The 24290-nt window shown below is 43.0% G+C and overlaps 1 protein-coding gene across 9 annotated transcripts in view; it reads right to left on the minus strand.

Moving 5' to 3' along the window:
- The window catches only part of CUX1 (cut like homeobox 1), a 276733-nt gene that overhangs the window by 160643 nt on the left and 91800 nt on the right, over positions 1 to 24290 (minus strand). For all 9 annotated transcript variants that reach the window (XR_011682422.1, XR_011682420.1, XR_011682421.1 and 6 more), the window contains exon 3: positions 9148 to 9195. Coding sequence is in view for 6 of the 9 variants with exons in the window: in XM_071448039.1 (XP_071304140.1) it covers positions 9148 to 9195 (48 nt within the window). In the remaining 3 variants the exon portion in view is untranslated. The remainder of the gene's footprint in view (positions 1 to 9147; positions 9196 to 24290) is intronic.

Below are 24290 nucleotides of genomic sequence, written 5' to 3' on the forward strand. Positions count from 1 at the left end.
AGAACCATATGAAACAAAGGGAAAAGCACAAGAACAACTCATTAAAGCACCACTCTTTTAAGCCATGCTGTATTCTTGAATAACTGCCTTGGAACCAAATGGTGGCTATAGCAGGAATATTAATGTATCAGTCTTGCTTTGAAGCCTTTAAATACAGTTGGCTTAATTTCCCTTTCTTAATACCAAGAGATACCTATATTAATAAATAAATTTATAAAAATAACATTGTAATTTACAAATTAATAAAAATGTATTCACCGTCTCTTAGTTTATTTTGCCACTGACAAAAGAAAAAGTAAAAAATTCTTATTTTTAGCTTTGTTGCAATTAAAACAGTTTTGAAGCAAAATTATAAAGAATTTATTTCTGTGCAGTTGCTTAAGGCATATGGCGTGGATTTTAGCTGGGCTATAAATTCTTTAACAGAATTAAGGACTTCAGAGTGGATCCAACACCAATCTGTTTAACAAAGCTGTTTGGGCTGGGACAGAGGTACCAGGAAAGAGCCTGGGAAGGGCACCCCTGCCTCAGCAACTTGTTGGTTTAACCTCAAGTTCAGCAGAGAGCTTTAGGAAAGACCCAAACACCTCAACTTTTCAATTCTGCTCCCTCCACTGTGAAACAGCTGCAACCTTGAACCCTTTAAAACCCCCTCTTCCTTTCATGCCCAGATAAATCCTGATTTTCCCAGACAAACCACGCTGCCATCCCCTGAGGAATGCTCTCACAGGACAGCTCCTTGCTGCTTTTCCAAACTTTGATCTTCCTTCCCAGTAAAGCAGCCCAGCCCAACGTGTGCCTGCAGATATTGAGAGCAGAGCCACAGCTCTGATTAAACCCTGTTTGCCACCCTGCCTTTGGATCAGCAGCTGTGCTGTCCCTGCTGGACCTGTCCTGGAGCCTTGGATACCCCACCTGCCTCCTCCTCAGCTGCCTCTGCCTTTCAGAGCAGGTTTCCCAGCCCCTGCTCTCACCCAGCTCCCAGCCCATCCTTGGGGCAGGCAGGGAGCAGCCCTGCTCCCTCCTCCTCCTCCTGGAGTGTGATTCAGCTCAGTGGCTCGGTGAAGAACTAAGGAAGGAGAGAAAGAATTTATTTTCCATTGTGCTGGCAAACTGAACTGACTCATGCTGTGCATTTGCTGGGCTCAGCACGGGGGAGGAGGTGGGACCCAGAGCTGGGGCAAGGACACCCCATGGCATGGGTCCCTCATTCCTGCACATCCCTGATCCCCTGATCAGCAGGAACAGCACAAAACCAGGGACAAGAATGGGTGGCACAAGGGAGCTCAGAGTGCCAAATGTTACCAAAAATCTCTTTTATTGATCAATCTTTACAGTGGATTAACTTTGTTCATGTCTAATTAGTTCATTTTATACACTCTGATGTAATGACATGTTACAATTTTCCTGGAGGCTTCTTGGTGTTTTTTCATGCTCAAGTAAAACCAATCAAAGGACAGCCTGGTCCTGGAAATAAGGACTTTCCTCATGGAAGGATAAAGGATACTCCTGAGCACCAAGCTAATGCCAACATCCCAGCCCCTCTGACACTTTATTCAAACCCTCACAGTGTTTTCTGGTGTCACAAACCAGTAACTCCAGCAAGCACGGATGCCTGGATCCTATTTCTGTGGAAACAGGGTTGATTTGCAATGTTTTACTCCAATTAATAAGTGTGGGTGTTAGTGATTAGTCAAATTGTGTTGTACCTGAATTGTAAGGGGTGTAAAAACCTTGTGTGAAACCAGATATGGGGTGCACTAATTTGGCTGCACAAGGAATAATTATTTACCTTTGTAATTCTACATTTTGCATCCCAAAATGTAGAATTTGGGATGCAAATTCTCTCCTTAAGTCAGCACAGGCCAGTTGTGAATTTTCTTAATGCCAAAAAGGTAAAACAAAGAAGTGCCCTCTGAACAGGGGACACATCCTTCCCCCAGAACTGGAAGATCTTTCTAATGAATAAATCAACAAATCATTTTTTCTGTCACCAAAGAGGGAGATGTCAGAGCTTGCCAGTTCTCATCCTCGAGGTTCTGGGAGAGCACAAGGATTGACAGCAACTCTGGCCATGCCAGCCCAGCCATGTTTGGGAAATGGGGCAGGGAGGAAGGGCAGAAAGCCAGGACAGAGCAGCCTGGGCTACCCCACATCAGCCCCAGCAGCAGGAACTCTGTGTAAGGTGAGCGGTGCCCTCACCTGCTCGTGCACCTCCAGGCTCTGACCTGGCACCCACAATCACTCCTCTCCCTCATGGATGATCCAAACTTCTGTTTAGGTATTTTAAAAAAAATTAGGTCAGAGCAATCTGTTCAAGAAGGAGCTCATTAACCACCTTTGTGCAATAAATACCAAGATGAACCCTTTTCCTGGTGTTTTGTACTGAAATCACCCTCTTGCTTCTCTTTTCTGACAAAGCAAGACCAGACACCAGCTTGTATAGAGCCTCACAGTAATAAAAATAAAATAGTGATAAAAACCTGTAATAAACAGAGGTAATTCTGTAATAAATACAGAGATAATTCTGTATTTGGAGAAACAGGGACTCAGCAGAATACCTCGCCCAGCCCAGCCCTCCCATCCCCATTCCTTCCAGCACACTTCAAGCTCTCTTTTTTTCTCCTGAGGATGAGAAGACACTCCTGACCCTGTGAGCTGCACCAGTGCTGCCTGTCGGAATCCTGAATAAACTGAATTTCCCACCACTGTTCCCGTTGCCCCCGAGCGCGTGGCAGCGGCACAGACAGCCCACCAGCTGCCAACAGGAATTTCAGCACTTTGTCAATTATGTAAAAATAAGAGAATTTGGGCTGATCCTCCTCAAAGTTACTCTGGTAGTCTCTGCTGTCTTGGTACAACTTGCCAGCAAGTTGGAGAGGAACCTGCAAGGGAAGGTGCACGGTGCCTGTCGCTGCCTCTGGTGGGATGTGCAAGGTTGGGGACTTTGAGAGCTGTCCCAGCAAGGAAAAGAGGATTATTGATATAATATTGATATAATATTGATATAAAGGAAAAGGATATTATTGCTATAATAAGAGAGGCTCTGTATTTGAGAGTCTCTGCAGTTCTGCCCCTCCCCTGCAGGTCAGTGTCTCCTCTTGGGGACGCTTCTGGCCCTGCAGCAGCCACCCCATGTGCTCAGCAGGGAGAGCTCATCTGCCAGTGAGATGCTGGAGTATATTTAAATCACCTTCCTCAGGAAAGATGTTGTTTAAACTGCAATCAAGCCAGCCAAAAATAAATAAATAATCATTTACACACTTCTGTAAACAAAGAAATGAAAGCGCTGTGGAGCTGCCGTTACCCCAAGAGCAGGTCACGACCTCTTCCTGCTTTGGGGAACGGAACTGAGATGAAAAGTGGACTTTAAAAGAGAATTAACTGCCAAAAACATTCACTTTTGGTAAATAGAAGGTTTTGATGATCCTTCCACTGGAAAGCAGGGAGGCTGTGGGCCCAAACACGAGCGCTGGATTTTGATGTATGCTGTTGACTTCCCCAACACAGAGCAATTTGTAATAGCTTTGCCACGCTGTTGTTTTCAAAGCTCCTGCTACATCACAAGCATTTATTTCTGACCACAAAATTACATTTATTCAACAGAAAGCAGCTCAGGGTCTTTAAGAGGTTAACTTCTGGAGTGCTTGGCTGCTCTCCAGCCTCCCTACGAGCATCAGTGCTAACGCAAGGCACACAACAGCACCCAGGCTGGCCGTGATTAATAGAGTGCTGAACACGCTGCTTTCCACATACACACACTTTTCATTCCCTTGCTTCCATAGATCATGGACTTATCCTCAAAATATCTGACTGAAATTGAATTTGGCTTCTCTCTCAACCGTTCATTTCCTATGTTATGCAAGGTTATATCCTTTTCTGCATGAGCAGAACCAAACCAGCTGCAGCTTTTGAGAAGAAAATGTGTTTTCAATTATGAAGTTGGCCTGAATATTGAACTACAGTTCTACTGCTGCTCTAATTGAGCCATCATGGAGTGAATGTACAGGAAAGAAATTGTATTAATTAGGTTTGGAAATTTAACATAAGGAAATTAAAGGGGGTAAAATAGAAAAAATATGAGTATCAGCTCAGGAATAATCTCTCAAAATGCAGAAGGAACGTAGGTCTGAAGTGGTTTAGGCACACACATTTATTAGAGTACTCCTTCAAAGACATGATTAGTAGTTCCAGCACATCAAACTGATTTTCAGCTTCTGTTGTCTGCATATGGAAAATTATTAGATTACTGACTGACCAAATTAATAGTTTAAAGAGCAATTCAGCTGAGTGGGGAGCCAGAGTGGTCTCATCAGAATGGCAATACCCTTAAAAGTACTTGCTCTGGGAGAAGCATATGAGAAATGGCTTTCACAGACATCAAGTCCAGCACGTTGTTTTGGAGTCTGTGCCTTAGAGGGTTCTCCAAATGAGGGATTACTGCATTACTGTTGGACAGTGCTCTTATGCCACATGAAAAGAATGCTAATGACCTCAGGAAATCCTTTCCCAGCCTTAAAATATCTGTCTGATGACTTTACAAATACAGATTCCAACATTAGACTTCCATACCACAACTTCAGCTCTGTAAATTAACATAGCCCAAGAACATCCCTTCTTTTTTAATTGGATTTTTTTTCAGATTTCATGTACAAATATCCATCCACTGATGTACCCATGGTAAAGCACAGTGACCTACCCAAACCACAGCTTATTCAGACAGCTGATGGCAGGGATGCCTTGCTAATTGTATATAATAATCATGTCATGATTGCATGGTGAAGCTCTTTAACCTTTCCTGATTCTGTCCTGTATTTAGCCCAGCATAGGGAGAGGGAACCATTAATAAGTTGCATCCTCAAGTTAATGGCAAGGAAAAGGAAAAGCAAGACAGAGATTTAAGATCAAAATGACAGGAATTTTACACTTCTGAAATTAATGACTTTTAACTGTCTTGCTCACAATAGCATATTTACACCACCCAGACCTTAAATCTTCCAGGGAAGGCAGAGAAGTTACCCACAGATTTCAAAAGAACAGTACCATCAGCTCTGAAGCAGACACAACATTCTGTTAAATTAGAAAACTGCCTTCAAATTTCCATTAAGATCCTAAATAAGGAAAAAGTACTATAATAAAACTATTCTCCAGTGATGAATTAATAGGGGCTCATGCTGAACTAGGAATGCATTTGAAAATTTGTAGTATGCTAAATTCCATTTCATAGTGCTTTCACTTTAACTCTTATCATAAAAATCCAGTTACTTAACGCACTGAGATCTATACAAAAAAAGTTATTTCCAAGTACTAATGGAAACTGAATATTTGATAACTGGAACAGTTGTTATCTGAATGAATGAGATAAATAACCAAGGAACAAAGAATGTTCTGCTTTGTCCGGTATTTATAAATTCATATGATATAAAGGAAAAATACTGGGGGGAAGTATCAACATTCCATGCTCAAACTGAAGAGAAAAATTGGCTAAAGTGACCTGTGGGTTTGTTTAAAAAAGCCAACTGGCCCCAGGTTTACCAGCAGCTCCCATAAATCGTGTTTGGGAGGGGACATAAATACCTGAGCTTAACTTCCCCTCTCTCCAAGTCACGTCAGGCTCACCCAGGCACAGTTCAAGGACAGTTTAAGTCAACCTGAGCTGACACATTTGTGCTGCTCCTGCCCCTGGCTTTGCTCTCCTGGCCTCTCCCCTGTGCTGAGAAGCTGCTCTGAACCCACCTGGTGGGAAACTAAGGCAGCAAAAAGAGGGGGAAAGACCCCAACTTTGTGCTGAACGTGGGCTCACAGCAGAAAAAGTGCTGAGGAAGGGCAGGGGTGGGGAGCAGGAACACAGCAATATCCATGAAAAGCTGCTTAAACACCTGGGCTTATCTGAGCTGCCTCCATCCTCTGACCTGCTGGCCCTCCCTGGAGCCCAGAGCCCCGTGGACAGTTCAGCCCACATGGGACTGGCAAAAGCCCATTTCCCTTCTGATGTGGAGTCCAGGTTATTATTTCATGCCAAAAGCACCTAATTCTGTCTAAGAGCAGAGTTTGGGCAAAGGATGAGGCAGCAGCAGCACTGGGGGCTGGACACAGGAGTCAGAGGGAGACTCTCCCACAGGGAAATGGAGAATTTGCATCAGGCAAGAACCTTTTCCCTCAGTGCTGAGTGAGCAGCTGGTGGTGCCCCAAATTTCCATATTGCCACCCACAATGCCCATGGAGGCTGCTCCTACAGCATTCCCTACTCCTGCTCCAGGACACTCATTCTCCAGCAGAAAGGACCCTAAAAAACATTTACTCTCACCACTTCACTGACCTCTGTTTTATTTATTCACTGCTGTTAATCTTTAAAAAAAAAAAAAACAAAAAAACAAAATCACTGAAAAGTTTGGTTTGGAAGGGACCTTAGAGCCCATCCTGTTCCAGCTCCCTTGCCATGTGCACCTTCCACTAGAGCAGGTTACTGAGAGCCCATCCAGCCTGGCCTTGGACACTTCCAGGGATAAACGTGGGGCTGAAAACTGATGTGTGTGTAGTAAAATAGGGGAACCTCTTGCCCTATTCCTCCTCCCTGCTCACATCCCATCCCACAGGTAGTGTGTGACCAAAGGTCCCTCTGCCAGCTCCTCCCAGGACATTAAAGATCACCTGCCAGGTAATAAATTTTTGCCAGGCAATCCCAGGGGGCTGCTGAGGTCAGTGTCTGTTCCCAGCAGTGTTGCTCCCTTAGCCTCTCAAGGGACAGGAATTGAGGCATCTCCTGTGGATTTGAAATGGAGAGAAGCCTATTTGCTCAACAAAACTTGTTTTTGAGATACCCAGAGCAGTTATCTCCTGATGTTTTAGAAAGTCAGCCTTAACAACAACCAGAAACCAGATCTATATCCTGAACAATCAAATATAACTCAACAGAACAGGCTCATCTCCTTGGTATTTTGATTTGTCTCCAAAACAAGATACAGTAATTACATCTATAATCAAATACCATAATTCACAGTTTAATGTGGTGCATTTATGTAGTCAATCATGATTAGTTCAGGTTTTTTAGGTTTCTGAAACCCTGTCTCGATTAGGGAGACAGGAATCACCAGCTCAGAGACTCAGCAGCACAATCTTTTCATGTATTTGTGCTTCATTTACGTAACAGGGGATTACAACAACAAATTTTACTCTGGTGAGGTTGAATTTATACCAAAATAAACTTCACTTTTATATCAGTGAAGCAAAACCACAGGAGAGGAGTGTGTGTGAGCCATGCCAAGGTAACAGGGAGCTGTCTCCACCAGGGAAGATCTAATGGAAGAATCTCCTTCACTGTAGCCAAATTTAAATTTATGCTTTTTACTTGATCCTCAGACATCCCCTTCATTAAAGAACAGTGCTGAAAGCACACATGCACTTTTCAGTCAGTGCATTGCAAGCTTGAAACTGAAGTGAAAAGGTTCTGAGAGCACTGCAATGCACTCAGAGCAATTTTAAAGTGTAAATTTCCATTGGCAAACGGACTCACACAAGTCATTCTTTGTTCTCACAAATGTCTGTTGGATGTATCAAGGACAAAGTTATCCTGTTTATTTATTTATTTCTAGCAATACTTGGGAAATCAGGTTGTAAAACAAAAAGTACCATGCTGCTTTTGAATGAGGGATTATTGCCTGGTTGGGACACAGATTTAGCAGGATGTAGAGGTGATCAGGATTGCAAGCCTCACTAAGGGGAGTTGTGCACTTAAATCCCTACCCTGCAAACATGCTCCTGAACTTCCCTGTGCTGATGGAACTGCCACAACCTAAAGTCAGGGAACAGCTCATGGGCTGAGGAAGTGCTGGAACAGAAATCTTGAGGGGCAGAGCTGTGCAATGTGTATCAGTGTGAGCTCAAGCTCCATCCAGCACCCTGGGCAGGCAGGGAGCTTTACAAGGACAAATGGAATTTCCACCTTCCTCCCTGATGCTTTCTGAGCAGCACAACCATGGCTCCCATCTGGCCACAGCAAGAATGGAAAACTCATTGGCCCAGCTGCCTTTGCCTGTAGAAACCCTTCAGAATAACAACAGTTGGCTTTTAAACCCCTGAGCACTCTGCTGGTGGGTTCTGTGAGGAGAAACCCGAGCGGGGGCCAGCAGTGGGGCTGGAGCCCCTGCAGCCTCCCCAACAAACCCCTGCCAACCCAAGGCTTTCCCTCAGCCCTCTGCAATACAGTGTTTTACAGCTGAAAAGCTTTGCAGGGAGCAGAATTTGCAGTATTTTGGTGTTTTTTGAGGGCACCACACTGCATTCAGTAACAGCTCAAGCTGGAGGGTCAGTGAGGCCCAGTGGGCTGGATGGGCCACAGTGACAGAGGCTCAGGGACCTCGGAGCAAAGTCACCAGTTCAGATTGTCCAGCACAAACCCTGAATCACAGAATGACCTGGCTTGGAAGGGACCTTAAGGATCATCTTGTTCCACACCACTGCCATGGGAAGGGACATTTTCCTCTATCCCAGGTTTCTCAGTGTTGCCATCTTATTGCAAAGGTTCCATGCTGTTGTATCCTTATCACAAAAGTTTCTCACCTCTTTGGTGTTTCCCATGGGCAGCTCCTCAGAGCACTGACTCTTCTTCACAAAGCAGCCAACTGACTCCAGTTCCCTTCCCAACCAGCCACCCCACTCTTTTATAGCATCTTTGTCTCATTGGTCACAGCTGTGGCCTGTTCAAGTCAGGCCTGCTCCTACTCTTTGCTAACTGACCCAGCTGCAGCTCCTTAGGGGTAAGATTACTTTCTACACTATCTTTATTTCCTTATATTCTATCCCCCTATAGCTCAGAGCCCCATCCAACCTGGTTTTAAACACTCTCAGAGATGGGGCAGCCACAGCTTGTCTGGACAACCTGTGCCAAGGCCTCCCCACCCTCACAGGAAGGAATTTCTTCCCAATATCCAATCTAAACCTATTCTCTGTCAGTTTGAAGCCCTCCCCCTTGTCCTGCCACTTTGTGCTCTTGTAAAACCTCCCTTTCCATCTTTCAGGCTCCCTTCAGATGCTGGCATTCCCTGCACACACAAAATGCAAAGGGCTGAGCCCTGGGGGCTCTGTGGCCACACCAGGCTCATGTGAAGCAACACTGAAAACATGAGAAGCAGCAGAAGCAGCTCTTACCTCTCCCTGGAAACTCTTCAGCAATGGAGCTACCTGTTTGCGCAGGTCCTGGAAGACACAAGCAGGGTATGCCATCAGAAACACTGGAAAGGACAAGTCATCATCGTGTTTTTCCTGATGTTATTTTCAGTTCTCAAGTGTTACTGAAATTCTGTGTTTTGTGGGAGATTAGATTAAAATAGCATTATACACTTTGAGCAGGTGTGAATTTCCAGTTTGACACACCCCTGCATGTGCTGCCAATGGTAACAATTACCCAAACTGTGGTGGGGCTGGCTAAGCACTGAATGCCTTCATTCCCCTAATTCAGCTGAAACATTCTTGAGATTAGCAATAAATGTCTCTATCCACCTCCACAGCAGCTACACCTCTGAACTTATGCCAAGGAAATTCCCACAAATGGAAGCCAGGCTTAAAGGAAGATGATTCTGGACCATCATTTCAACTACAAGTGTTGCCATTTTGAAAAATCTCTGGTTTATTTATTATTTTCCCAAGAGTGCTCTGGCTTTAGTCATCAGAGAACTGGAGCTCATTGAAGATGACAAGTATTATTTGTGTAACTCAAAATTTCTTCTTACAAATTACAACATACTCAGTGCTACAAAATTCATTAAAATACTGCCCACAAAATCACTCTAAAGGTTTATAGCATATTTTTACTTAGCAACTGAGATAATTTAGGACAAAAAAAGGTACATTTATTGTACATAAAATTTCCTATGGCTTCACTTCTAAGCTGGTTTGAGTCTAATTCACTTACAAATTCAATAATTCTTATTATGTGTGTGCCTGAAGAATAAAATCCAGTAACTTTGTAGAGGCCACTATTAGTCATGCACAGCCAAGGTGCTGATTCCTGCTTTTGCCACTGACAAGGCACAAGCAGCCACTTCATGGTGCACCTCCAGCTGGAAATGAATCTGGAAGAGAATTAAACCAATAACCTGAAGCTGCATCACCTGGGAGGGCAGCACTGATGCTGCTGCTGCAGGGAAAGGGGGGATTTCCCATTGCTGGAGACTTCCAAGGCTCAGCTGAGCAGAACTAGTGCTACATGAGTGCTAAAGAACCATTGTTAAGGCCAGGTGAGATTTGGTCAGGCTCTGGACAACCCCATGTACTGCCCACAACTGGAACAGTCACCATGAAATCTTCCTCCCTCCACACAGGCCAAGGTCCCTGAGCTGCCTGAACCTCGTGCAGGGGGTCACAAAGACATCTTTGAAGCACTTTTTCTATATACAGAAGGGTCTGTTGAGGCCTCAAGGTTTTCAGAAAAGAAGGTGACCTTAAAAAGTTGGTAAATTCTCTTTTCCAACACATTTACTTACACATCTACAGTCATGCAACATATTGGATGTTAAACCACTCACCAAAACACTCTCAGCCTTGGGTTTAATCTGATTTTCCTGAAGGAAAAGTAGGCTTTTGAGAGAAGTGATTTTTGTCATTTAAATGACAAGTCATGCAGAGAGTTGGAGTATCAGGAGTTCTCCCACTCCCTGAGAAATGGCTTAGGGGGCCCAAGGCAAATGAAGCTATCAAAGACAAATGATCAGTCAAATTTCACTTCTGACATGGTTATTGCACTAAAATACAGCTTAATCCCCATCAAGTCAAGGATAATATTGCAGCTTTCTGAGCTGCCTCTTTGGACTGAACCAAACTGTGCTTCTGTTCTTAGGCCAAGCCAAGTCACCCAAATGTTTCCTGGTAAATCCTGCTGCCTGTTTTGGGACACAAAAAGGTTGGACACTGTCCTTGTGGATCACAAACATCTACAAATTACACTTCTACCAAAGCAAACTGGCAGGTTGAGCAGCTTTTCCCCACTCCCTGCCTTCTCAGGGAGACCTGAGGGCTGTGCACCTTTTAGAACGTGTTTTCTTTGTAACCTGATGATGCTGACATTGAGGAAAGTAACAATAACCACTGATGGCAAAATAAATGCCCACATTCAAGGCCAAAATCTGGCAGAGGCAGTTTTAGTGCCCAGTGAAATTACAAACAGAATTAGATTTACAGCCCGGATACTGGCACCCTTTATAAAATCAGGAAAAATTATATCATCCAGGCAAAACAGCTTCTCTTGAAATAAAAATCTCAGCTGGCTGAAAATCACTGGGTTTAGGGGTTTTGTCCCTGATATTGCCTTTGAATTTACTGACTTGTTTGGCACCAGCCAGAAAAGTGATGTCAGAAGTGAAGGCAGAGGCAGGACAATGTCATCCTTGCTCCTGTGGCCATGGCAAGCTCTAGCCAAGATCCTGCTGTTTAATGCCTCCTCTGGCACATCCTGACTTCTGAAAGACAGGATTTGCAGCACTTTTGATTTCAGGATATAAACCATGTCAGGACTTCACCTTCATATTCATCTTGAATAATGAGGGATGTTGTTGTTGGCTGTTTGTAGCAGCAGAGAGGGAGAGAAGGAGGGTGGAGAGGAATAGAAGGAGCATCCCAAAGCCATGAAAACAGAAACAAAAAGGGAGAAAACTTTTCAAGTGAATTGATTTAGCAAACTCAGGATGCTAAACATTAATCCCAGCAATCAGAACATTACCAAGCAAAATTCATGCCATCATGGGAAAACAAGTGCTTGATTCAGACTGCAGCTTGTGCTGGGGGTGAAACTGATTTTAAAACATTTCCTGATGGAGGAGAAGGCAACTCAGGGTGATTCAGCTCCATTGGCAAGCAATGGTTTAAATCCATTTGGGGCAAGCCCAGGACACATCAGAGCACACACCTGAATGGGGTAAATGCTTTGACAACTTGAAATCCTCACAAGAACCTGAAATCTGCTGCAGCTGAACAACTGAGACAGAGATCCCACTGCCATTCCCTTCCCAGAGCAAACAGGCCAGGAAAGGGAACTGCAGCAATGTGAGCCAGTGTTTTAAACTCAGCTCCATGCAGGTGAGTGGGAAAATGGCACACACCACAGCAAAAGGCATAAACACCTTTTTCACACCAGTTTTTCTTTTCTCCCCTCTTTTCCTGCCTTGTCCTTGGAAAGAGTTTATAGGAAAGAGTTTATAGGGTACTTTTATAATTCCTTCCTCAGTGAAACAACATCAAAACTTGAGACAGCTCACAACCAAAGGGAAATAAAAATAAACAGACAGAAGTCAAGAATACATATGCCTCGAGTCACAGCTCTGCTGGGGAGATTTATTTTTGGCAGTTTGGAAAAATTTCTCATCAGACTTTGTCTCAAAATATTACACTGAACTTCAAACAGAATTTTACCTTCTTTAATACTAAATTGAACAGGAAGAAGGACGTTCAGTTCAGACCCAGGGGAATCTGCAGTGTTGGTTAGCAAGGACACTGGGTGATTTATTATCTGTTTAAAGTGTGGTGGCCTTTACTGCCTGGGCTGTGATCAAAACAGGAAAAGCATCCAGGCTCCAGCCCTCACAGAGCTACCAAAACACTGCAGCCAAGCAGAACAGCTGAAAAGGGTCCATGCAAATGAACATTAAAACAAATTGTAATTTATCAGCACAAACACACTGAAATATTTGAGTATAGGAATACAATCCCATTATTAGCCTACTTTTCCATGCCATCTAAATACATGCATTCTTCCTCTCTGGATGATTTATCAGGGGTAGGGCAGTTTTCTGAAAAGGGCTCTATCAGAGACAAACTCAGTGTCTGATAAAGAGCCCATGAATGAGGATGCTGTATCATTATCTGAATCAAATCTGATGGCTGAAAGCTAATATAGCATTTCCTCTTTACAAGAGTAAGAACAATGAGTTTATATTTTGATCAAGTAGCTAAACAATGAAATCTGAATCCACATAATTTTTAACTCCCTTTCCATTCTCATTAAAAATAACTCCATGGAAAATAAACCAAGAATAAATCTGTGTTAAAATCCTGGGCAACAAATGTGTCTTTCTGACAACTAAACTACATTATTTATCTAGATCTTAATACCCTGTGTACAGTACAAAGGACACAGCAATGGCCAGGCTACCAATGCTGTATTTATAATTTACTTGAGGTCTGAAGCTCCACAAGCACCCTCTGATCTCCTCACAGGCTGCTCCATCTCATTTCCCTCCCAAGTGCTTATCTCTAAATGTCACAACAAGAGCCCTCTGACCCCAGTTTGATAAATTGGCCCAGCAGATCTGAGCTTGACCTACACACCTTTATCATGTGCACAAGCACTGTGCTCCTGTGAAAGAACCCAGCCCAAAACCCTGGGTGAACATTCCAGTGTGGGGCTCCCTGGCCACATTTCCCACCAATTGTTCTGTAGTTTGTCTGCTGGAGCCAGGCAGGGGCTGGGGAATGTCCCTGTGTCTGGCACAGGGATCCTAATGAGGAACAGCCCGTGGGTGACATCACCAGTTCAGCTGTCACAAACCATTCTGGAGCAGCCTCATCATGGGAGATGCTGTGGATTCATCCCCTTTCCCTCCTGTGTCCCTTTCCCTGTCTGCCCACGTGGAATAAAGCACTGGACTGCCCTGTGCTCTGGATTGGCAGGGGCTGGACTGCCTGACCCCACATTCTTTCTTGTAAGAACTTAAAAATAGAAAGAAAAATAAAAAACCCCAACACAGAATAACCTCCAGACAACTCCCAGGGCGTACTGGCTGTGCAGGGGGGTGTTGGTGATTCCATCAACACCCAACACTTCCCATCCCTGAACATGTCCAAGGCCAGGCTGGGTGGAGCTTGGAGCAAACTGGGATAGTGGAAGGTGTCCCTACACATGGCAGGGGGTGGAATGAGGAGAGATTTAAGGTCCTTTCCACCCCAAATCATTCCATGATAAGAAATAGCACAGCTGAGGGGGAGCTCCCCTGTCAAAAACTGTGCCAGGTTTGTGCCCCTCTCTCCAGAGACAGCAGCCTGGGAGGGTGGGTGTCTGTTCCTAGGGACTGGGAGGATGTTTATCCCTCACAACCAGGGCTCTGCACACTCCATCCACCCCACTATTATCTCCAGAATGTTGCTGAGCTTCCCATAAATGCAGCTGAAAGGGGGAGAGGTGAGAGGCAGCCAAGCACGAAGGATTTGGGAAGAACGCTGGCATCAACTTCTGAGGTGTGTTTGATTATTGTGTGCTTCAAGGACACAACTTGTCACCACGAAACACACAAATCAGCAAGTTAACTATAATTAGGAGTAAGCAGTTCTGCTGGTTAATTAGAGAGAGGCAGCAAGCACAGATGCTTCACCCTGCTATGGGGAAATGGGTGAAGGGGTCGGGATCACTCAGACACCTACCAGTGCAAAATACCACGTTTAAATATTATTTCTTTGTATTATGAAAAAATCCAGAGTATTCCAATTTTTTTTTTCCCACCAGAAATCCTGAGCACATGTGATTGGGGATGTACTAAAGGAAACATTTAAGTCTTTATATTTAATTAGTTCCAGCAAGTTCGACTTTGCTTTAATCTAGAAGAGATGAAACTGAAATCCCAGCTAGTTGTTCAAACAGGTATTATACAGTAGCTTAGATGACTTACTTAATTCCTAAAATATAAGGCAAAGTAAATCATATGAGTAAACAATTTGTTGCTCAATTTACACTTTGATTTAATGAGATATAAAACCTCTTATTGCTTAAGGCTGCTGAAGTATTTACTTGAAATCCGATCATTAAAGAATGAATCACAATCATATCAATCTTCTGAGATATTTTTAGTTATTTCAATACACTAACATGCCAGTGTTTTCTCTGTACAAAAAAACACCCTTTTAAAGTCACATTTATAGATATGTTTCAACCTAGCACAATGATAAATAAAAAATCTTGATTTACAGTAGCAAAACGTACACCACAGTACTTTCGGAAATATTTCAAGCTCACAGATCTTGTGCAAATTCCATTAGCTTTAATTATTTATTAGCAGTAGATTTAGATTACTGTTCTTGACCTATTTTTCAGTGTATGGACCCACCCAGCAAGAAGTGAAAAAATATTCCATTTGTGAAGGGCTGATTTAGTGAGTGCAGATTCCAGCTTGGAGTGGAACATTGAGCAAAACCCTGGGCACTGTAATTCAGAGAGGTTCCAAAGCAGGGCCTGCAGAATAAACACTGATAGAGGCTCCTTGAAAAGAGACAGAATTTGTACTGTTTGACCACTTCAGACAATTTTGCAAGACTGTGACAATCCCAAGGGAAGGGACAGCAGATCCCATGGAGAAATTCCAAGAGTTTCTTTGTGGAAATTCCCTGGTGGGTCCCACTCAGCCATGGGGAAAGGGGTGAAGAGGGAGAATTTTGGGGCTGGTGCTGTGACCCTTTGCAGTGGCAAGGTGCAAAGTGTGCTCTTGCCAAGCTGGGGAAAACAGAGATTCTGGGAAGGAGCCTCCTCACTGGGCTGGGATTTTCAGTGGAATTTGCCTGAGTCTTAATGGAATCCTCTTATGGTTTCTTCCAAGTTCAAATAAACAAAAAGCTCACAGGTTTACTCTGGGCCTGTGCAGCCACATGCAAACAGCCTGGGGACCTTCCCAACTGTTTAAAAAGAGAGGAACTGTTGCACCATATATATGTATGGAAGTGTGTGTATATACACACACATACACTGTGCAGAATAGAAAAAGGATTTTTTTTTTAACTAACTTTACAAATTAACATGGTGAACTAAGCTTTTTAACATCATGTGGCAACCCTGGTGTCATTTATAAACCAGTGAGTTAACAGTGGCTAGGAAAGACATTGAACAGGAACCATGCAGAACTTTAAAAAGTAAGAGTTGCAAGGAAACAAAAAAATTAGTTCAAACAAAAATGATTCAGGTGGAGCTTTGGAAGGAGGTAATTCTAATGAAATGAAAGCCTGGTCACTAAAATTCCAGAAGGGAAAAAAAGGAAAGGATGACTTGTGTAACAGTTCACTAATACACATAGAAAATCAAGCACCACTTTAAACAAACATTAATTTAAAAAGCTTCCCACTGGACAGTGGCTCCATGGAGATTGTCCCTCCTGCTCTCTTGTTAAACCCAGTGGCTTGAGGTGACACCAAACATGCCATGACAGACCCTTGTCATGGGAAAAACCATGTCTGCATCATCCCAGGCAGCAGAACTCCTTATTTATGTAATGAAACCCCATCTGATACACAAAATAAATATTTCAGAACCTCTGAGGTGCACTGTTCTTGCCAGCAGGACAATCACATGGCAAAACCAGGAATAGCCATTTCTAGCTTAGGCCAGGATCCCTACACAGAGCAAAGATAATTGGAGCTTTATTAAGTACCTGCAGATGTTTTTAGATGAGCCCATCTGTACAAAAAAAAATGGGAAATAAACTGACTGCTTAGTTGTGCATCCCAATATAGTTTTACATCCCCAAAACCAGCCTCACCTACACTTGTCAAATTTTAACCAGAACTGCTCTGCCCCTCCATAAATTCCATGTTGTTCCACAAGTTCTCTGCCCCTGTGATTTGTGTTTTTCAGTGAAAAAGGTCCTGAACACTCTTCCCAAATCACACCCTGCAGGATTTCATCCTCCATCCACTGTATTTCCCATTCTGAAAGTCTGTAGAGGAAGTTTTCCTAACGCTCCCCTGGTCATCCAGAATTACAGCCTGAACATCAGAGGTTTCTCTGCAGTGTAAAATGGGGAACTTCTGAAAAAAGGTAACTATTATGAGCCCTAAAAAATTAACATGTCTAATGAGAGGCTAATGACAGGGGCCAGGACTGCAGAAGAGGCACCTAAGTGCTGTGGTCCAATTAACACCACCAGTTCAAACACAGCCTAATGCTTCACATGGCGGATTTAGACAGAAGAATATTTAATGTGAAACCATAATTGCAGCTGTAATTTTCCATATTCCCTCCCCACGAGCAGGGCTGGAACCAGAGTGCATCCTGCTGCAGCCTTCTGGGATGGTGGGTCAGGAGCTGGAGCTGTCTGCCAGCACTGGGCTCCTGGGACTGGGATTTCTCCTCAGGCTCAAGGAAAAGATGGGCAGAACAATTCCAAAATCATGAATCCCAATGTACTGCTTCATTTAGGAAAAGTGAGATTGCTAAAAACCATTCGTGTTTTAAAACCTGTTATTGATTTCCAGAATGCAAGGATTTTGCTTTGAAGTTTCCAAGAAGAATAATTCTGTGTTAAATATAATGATGAGGAGCCAGGCCCATCCTCAGGGATCCTTGCAGGATGTGGACTGGGGAGGAGGCACTGCTGGGACATCAGGTATTGCAAAATTGTTTTCCTTGCTTATCTTTTGCACAGAGATTACAAATGTAGCTGTGAGCAGCCCATGCATTAATCACACTCTGCCATACCTGCATGTAAGAACACAGGTGTATTTACTGATTTCTATCATTACAGTCAGCCTTCTGCTTTGATTTCAATGCAAGAAAATCCAATACTATGCAATCCACTACTAATCTTTTTATAAGATTTTCTTCTTAATCTTGATCCTGACCATGCAGTTTTATTCAAAAGCCAGTTGCTCCTACAGGAAACAAGTTGTTTCATGAGGACTTGAGTAAAAAGCCTCTTGTCCTGCAAATACATGTCCTATATTTGCTAAAACTCTCATGACCATCATCTCTGCTGTCTTTATGTTCTTTGTGACTTTTTCCATGCAGGGAGTGACTGGCTGTGGGTTCAGTGCAGCTAACATGATAACTTCAGATTCCAACAAAGATGAGAAATTCAAAGGGGGGAAAAAAAAAATTGACAACCTCAAAAACATCAGAATACAGACCCAAAGGTTTTTACTACATCTAATTTAGCATACCTGGTAAAAACACCTTGAAATTAATCTAACTGTCATCCTGCTGACCTAAATAAAAAAACACAGCACAGAGCTTTTCATGTTGCTTCAGTGAGTGAAGCAATTTGGAGAAAACAAACTTTTGCTGCCTTTACACTTCCTGGCAAAACTCCTATGGAAACAGGCTCAGGCCCATAATGCTCATGCTTTGGGAGCACACAGTAGATAGAAATGAATCATCCAGATGAAAGAAAGCAAGAGCTCACAACAGCCTTATTCAATGCATTTACTGTTTGTTAGTTGAACTTCAGAAATAAAAAAAACCCACATAAAGCTTTGGAGCAGCAGCATCCCCTCCCAAGTGTAATATATACTCTCAGCTGGGATTAATTCCCAAATTCATGTGCTGAACTGTGAACTGTTGCAGTGTTCAGAGGGGGTGGGGAGAGAAAGGAGATAAAAAGAGCAGGAAAAGGAGCCCAGAGGATGGGAGATGAGGAAGGGAGACACGGGGAGCTGGAGCTGGAGCACAATCAGCTCGATGGCAGATTAAAATGAGGCACACTTGTATAATAATAAATCAGCAGAATTAATACAGGCTTATCTTCTACCAACTTAGAAGGGGGAGGTGACAAATTGCACTTGAGGACAAACAGTTTGACTGTTGCCAGCAGAAGCTGAGTGTCTATAGGAAATGGCTAAATTTAGACAGCCAGCTTTTGATGAGAGCAACGGAAATTAATTCAAGTTTTTTGTCTGTGGTTTGTGTTTTGTTTTGTTTTTTTAAAGAGCTCTAGAATGTTACTCATCTCTTGAAACTCTTACCAAAAGAAGAGACTTCATAATGTACCATCCTCCCTGCCTACTCCCTCCTACTCTTCCCCCTATAAAAGGAAGAATTGCTCCTTTGGGCTACAGCAATTTAGGAACTTAATGCAGTTTAACAAATTCCCTATCTCTTGGCTGGAGCTGTTTGGCTCTGACAGATGAATCAGAGAAGTCCATAAACGTCTGGAGGATTCCTACAGACTTTTTCTTGCATGACTATATATGGAAACTACAGATCCAGTTATCTGCCATTGTTTTAACCTAAACTTCAAACTTTTTACCTTACTCCTGGCTTTGTAGCAAACTTCCCTCAGCTGCAGCACTGCTAAATTAGATATAAACTGACAACTGCTTTTCTCAAAAGTATTTTCCCACTCATTTCAAGGCAGTAAAAAAACTTGAATTAAGATACACTTAAGTAAAAATTCACTTTTGTCAGTGCCTCTTGCCCCTCAGCAATGCATTTGTGTGAGGAGTGACCCAGACTGTGATGCTGTGGAGCTCATGCTCTGTTCACTGCTGTCACTGAAGGTGCCACCTCACCAAACAGCAGATGTTTTCCATCACTTATTACCTGAAATACCAAGTAACACCAAGTGCCATGAGAAGTCAAGCACCAACTGGCAATAGAGGCAAAACCCACACTTAAAAAAAATTAAAAAAAAAAAGGTCAAAACTGCCCGACTGATGTACAGAGGGACTTACAAAAGAATTCCAGAAATGTCTGCAACACCCTTTATCCAGAGAAATACTCAATAAACTTCTCCCTACCACCATCTTTTATACATCTGATCATTTTTACAAGATGCTGAAGTGTACACATCAAAGCCAGCGTGTGATACAATACCAAAGGCTTTTAGCTGCATCCAAAGCAAAGGGTACACCAAGTTCAAGCACCTTCTTTAAGCTAAATATTCCTAACATGCCTCAAAGTGGACATCCAGGGCCACTGAGGGCTCAAGGCAGGAGCTCCTCAAAGCCAGGAGTGAAACAGGGTGAGCAAACTTGAAACACTGGAAGCCAACACTGAGTTTTGGATGCAAAAACCACTACAGGGCTCACTTTTAAATGACATTTTAAGCAAATATCCAAACCCAGGCTCTTCCTGGGCAAGAGGATTTGTATTTCTACAAAGAATGGTCCTGGTGAAATCTCAGCAGATGATGAAGGCTGCTCTGAACTGTGGGACAGAGGCACAGAGGGCTGAGAGCTGCCAACACAAAATATAAGCACGGTCATGCTCCGTCTGCTGAGGCACTCCTAGGAAATGCAGACAAAATAGTGAAAGAAAAAGCTACTGTTCAGAGGAGATTGTATCTTACCCAGCTGCTTATTAACACCGTGCAGTTCAAACAAGTTATTTTAAATTCCTGCAGGCACGCCGTGTCTGGAAATGCAGTGTTTGAATAAGCACTCCTAAGACCCAAAGCATATCAGGTTTTCCCACCTGACTACAGCCTTAGTGCTGATATTTTTAAAGCAGGGAGCTCCCTCTCAGCCAGGTCAGGACAGACACTGAGGACCACCATGAGGGGGCAAAAAAGGTAAATTTTGGGCAAGTGACATCATAGAAATTCATAGAATCTCTGAATTGGTATCGATTAATCAAACAACTTATCTGATTTTATAACTTCTATATATTGGATCCTGATCATTCACTTATAAAAATATGTAATTGCTCATTTTTAAAATTGGTTTTGGATTGGCTTGTGCAGCACTTGATGGTCCATCAGACCTGAGGACTGGGATATTCACCCATGCCAGTGATCCATCAAAACAGACAAGATCATTTCTGACGCTGCTGCTGCTGCTCCCGAAGTTTGTATGAGAACAAGGAAACATTTTCGGTGCCACCATCAGATAGGGGAAGCATAAACAACTGTTAGCACCTCTGGGGAGGGAGCAGGTATCATCCAGCTGCATTCCAGGAGTGGTTTTTCCTTAGGGCAGGTGTAGGGAAAGCCCAGCAGACAGAAACTCCAGCTGTGAGGGTGGCTGCACAGACCAGCTCCCTGCACTGCCACCGGATTTTTTCCAGCCATGTCAGCCCTACAATCGGAATTTTTGGGGTGGTTCTTCCTGCTGCCCTGCTGGGTGAGCTCCCAGGGCTGAGCAGGGACTCCTCAGAACCCTCCTGCTCCCTGTTCCCCCAAACCCAGGCTCAGCACCCTCCTTTTGACCAGGAGTTCACTTTTGGGATAAAGAGGCCATTAGTGGGATCCAAACCAGCCAAGGTCGTTCCCCCCATAAACAACTTGTCCAGTATTTCCTCAAGGACTTTGCTCTCTTTCATTTTTCTGCCCGATTTTTTAAACTGATGCTTGGGAGCATTTCCCATTGAAAACCAGCACGCTGAAGTGTGTAATATGTCCCTAAAACATAAATATTTGCCAGATTGTCATACAGAAATACTTCATTATCTTTCCAGTAAATGGGTAAAATGCAAAAACTTAGTTTGCAACAGCATGAAACACTCCTGAAAGTGTGAAAATTATTGCTTATTTTCATGTAAGCTGGAGTATTAAAGTATAAATCACACTGTTTACATTAACTGATCAGAAGAATTCCCGTTGATTCGAGTAGGAAGCTGGAATTATTCACATTTTTTTCTCAACCCGGGTCTGTTAACTAATAGCTTTTTCACCCCTTATCAGCTGCACAAACAACAATGGATTTTAAATCAACTAAATGAGCTGTGAACTTCTCCTAAATGGGGGGCACATAATTTAAGGCAGCCCAGAAAGTTTTGCAGGAGTCAGGAGGGCTCCTCAGAGGGGCACATGTGGAGAGAGTTAAAGCTTCAAACCGCTATTTTCTCCCCCCTTACTCAAGTGTCAGCTGTGATAAGCCAAAATTAACAACCCTACACTGAACCACTTCAAATGAAGGGGAAAAAAAAAAATTTCTTCTTGCTATTCTAGGTATTTTAAGTTGCATATGAGCACGGTGGCTAAATATAGACAGTGACAACAAGAGACAGCATTGTCCCTTTGGGCACATTGAATATTATCTCAGAATTCCCATCTTCCTGGGCTGAGCCTCCAGTGTTGGGCTGGGGCTTTTTTTTTTTTGGTTGTTTTTCTTACTTAGCAAAATGTGTATTAACCCCTACTTCGTTTTAGCTGGAGCAGTTTAACAAAAAGTGTATTTTAAGAGGGAAGAAAAAAGGAAATCCTGATTCTGTAAAAGCACTAGAAAACTTTCCAATAATTTCCCCGTGTTAGTGCACTTAGAGCAGATGCCTCTGCTTTCAGAGAGGACTGTCACTCTGTTTTTAAAACCAGGAGGGCATCAATATGAGGCTTTTACAGCTTATAAACCACGAAGCCAAGCTGGTATCTTTGGACATAAAATTGTCTTTTTCTCCAGAAGTCATGCGCTTCACTTCCAGGCTTCAATCAGAAGTGTAAGGGACAAAATCAATAATTACTCGTTTCAAAACACTTCCTAGGAGTGCAGCTACATCATCTGGAAAGCAGCAGACTCACATGAGCCTTTAATATTGAACAGGAGCAGACTTTCAGAGGACACAGCTGCTCCTGACTTCTGCAGTATTTAAATACCACTGAGTGACACGAACGTTTCTGCTTAATGTACCCAATGCACTCAGAACATTGACAACACTTCATTTTTAAGCCAGCTTCTATATAAAGTTTAATTTTTAAAGCCATCTATAAATTATCAATGACATCTGTTCTGAAAAATGTCAATTCCTATTCCTTAGGCTGGCAGAATCCATCTATTTCGTGTAACGTCCTCTTCATATTTGAGCAATTTTAAAGCTCTATTGACAAATGGTTTTCAGGGGAGATATTGCTCTTGTAGGATTTCATTATTAAGACAAGTCTTGCTCTAATGTAAGGATGACAATAAATACACAGAGCTGTTCTGGACTATATTCCCTGGCTCTGACTCCCCAAGGTTTGAGGGGTGACCCAAACACCCCATAAATACCCCAGTGCAAGGCTCCCCTTCCACATCACACAAACCCATGGTGACAAGAGCCAGCAGCTGCAGAAAACAGTTTGTATTTAATCTCCTGATCAATAAAGTGTGGGGGCATCATCAGCACTAATTCCTGCAACTCAGACTCGTTTATTGTGACAATGTACAAGCACGGGGCTGTCACCACGGACCCATCCCCTCAGCCAAACCCTGATTTTGGTTTTTCCAGTCCACCTAATTGTACAACACAGGCACAATTTAGCACGTCAGTCTTTCATTTCTTCAGCTGCTGGGCACTAACACCATGGCTTGTTAAAATGCAATTAGGGCTGTTTTTATGCCCTTTTGATGTTACAAAAGGAGGGATAAAAATAATTTTCCAATATCCACAGTCATCTTCCAAACCTTGTACAGTACACACTGCTTCCACTTTTTAAAGAATACACACATTAAAAATATCTCATCTTTGTTTTCAAGTCTAATACACTCTTTTTGCCAATTTTCATTCCCTCACCAGTAAGTTCCCGAGTCCCTGTCTCCGAGGCATCCCCTAAAATCAAGAATAGGTTTCAAGAAAGTCTAATCTTGAAGCAACAATTGCACCACGTGCTTTGGTTCTATATGAACACATAAACTGTCACCAGATCCTCTGACAATATTTGTCATTCAGCAGCAAAACAGCCACTGCCTGCTTGTGACTCTGTAATTGTGGAGCAGCATCTGCTGGATGCTGAAATCTTGCTTTCTGGTCATGGCAAACATAAATCAAGGGAAAAAAAACATGCTCTATTAAATCTATTTGCTCTGGGAGAACAGGGATTTATCATCCTGTAAAACAAGTGGTCAATAAGATTCAGAAGTGCTTAGAACAGATCTTGATGAATCAGGATGCCACAGGTGACATTGAAATTGTATTTGAAAGCAGAAAGGTGAATGCTCTATTTATTTCAGTCTATAGACAGGCTGGGGATTAAAAGCATCACAAACATAGTAGGATTTTCCCTCTCTATCTCCTCGGGGAGGATCCTTAACAGACTGTCCCAAGGGGCAAAAGCAGTAAGCGAGGACACGGGGCTGCTTTAAGTAAATCTAAAATGGAGATTCTTTAGGGAGCCATCACAGAAGAAACGGTTTGCAGGAGTTTTTCAACACCACAGAAACCTTGAGCAAGTGCAAAAACCAAGTTTCAGCAGCAGCAGGAGCAGGTCAGGTGCAGGGGCCCCGCAGGGAAGCCTTGAGTTGGAGACAATTCCCAGGGAATCCCATTAATGACTGGGGAAGGCTGGGCATAATCCCTGCTCACATCACACGATGATCCCCAACACAAAAGGGAGCTTGGTTTCTCACCCAGGACAAGAATTTGGTCCCAAAGGACAGAAAGGAAGCTTAAATAGCACAACCACATAATTAATAAGGAAATGAATATAGGTGTATTGTAATGGCAACTTTGGGAGTTGTTAAATTAACCACAGACTAATCCCTTTTTTTTTTTTTTGCCGTTTTTAAACAGAGAATCCAATTCTTCTGCTTTATATATTTGAATGTTGTTCCAGCAACTTATTGTGTGGAATCAACATCCTTCCCTAGCACAATGAGCAGCTTTAGTGCAGACACAGAGCACTCCCCAAATGATAAAA

This window comes from Agelaius tricolor, unplaced genomic scaffold (genome assembly GCF_023055355.1).
Source record: "Agelaius tricolor isolate 1412-34295 unplaced genomic scaffold, bAgeTri1.0.p SCAF_25, whole genome shotgun sequence".
Taxonomy (NCBI): Eukaryota; Metazoa; Chordata; class Aves; order Passeriformes; family Icteridae; genus Agelaius; species Agelaius tricolor.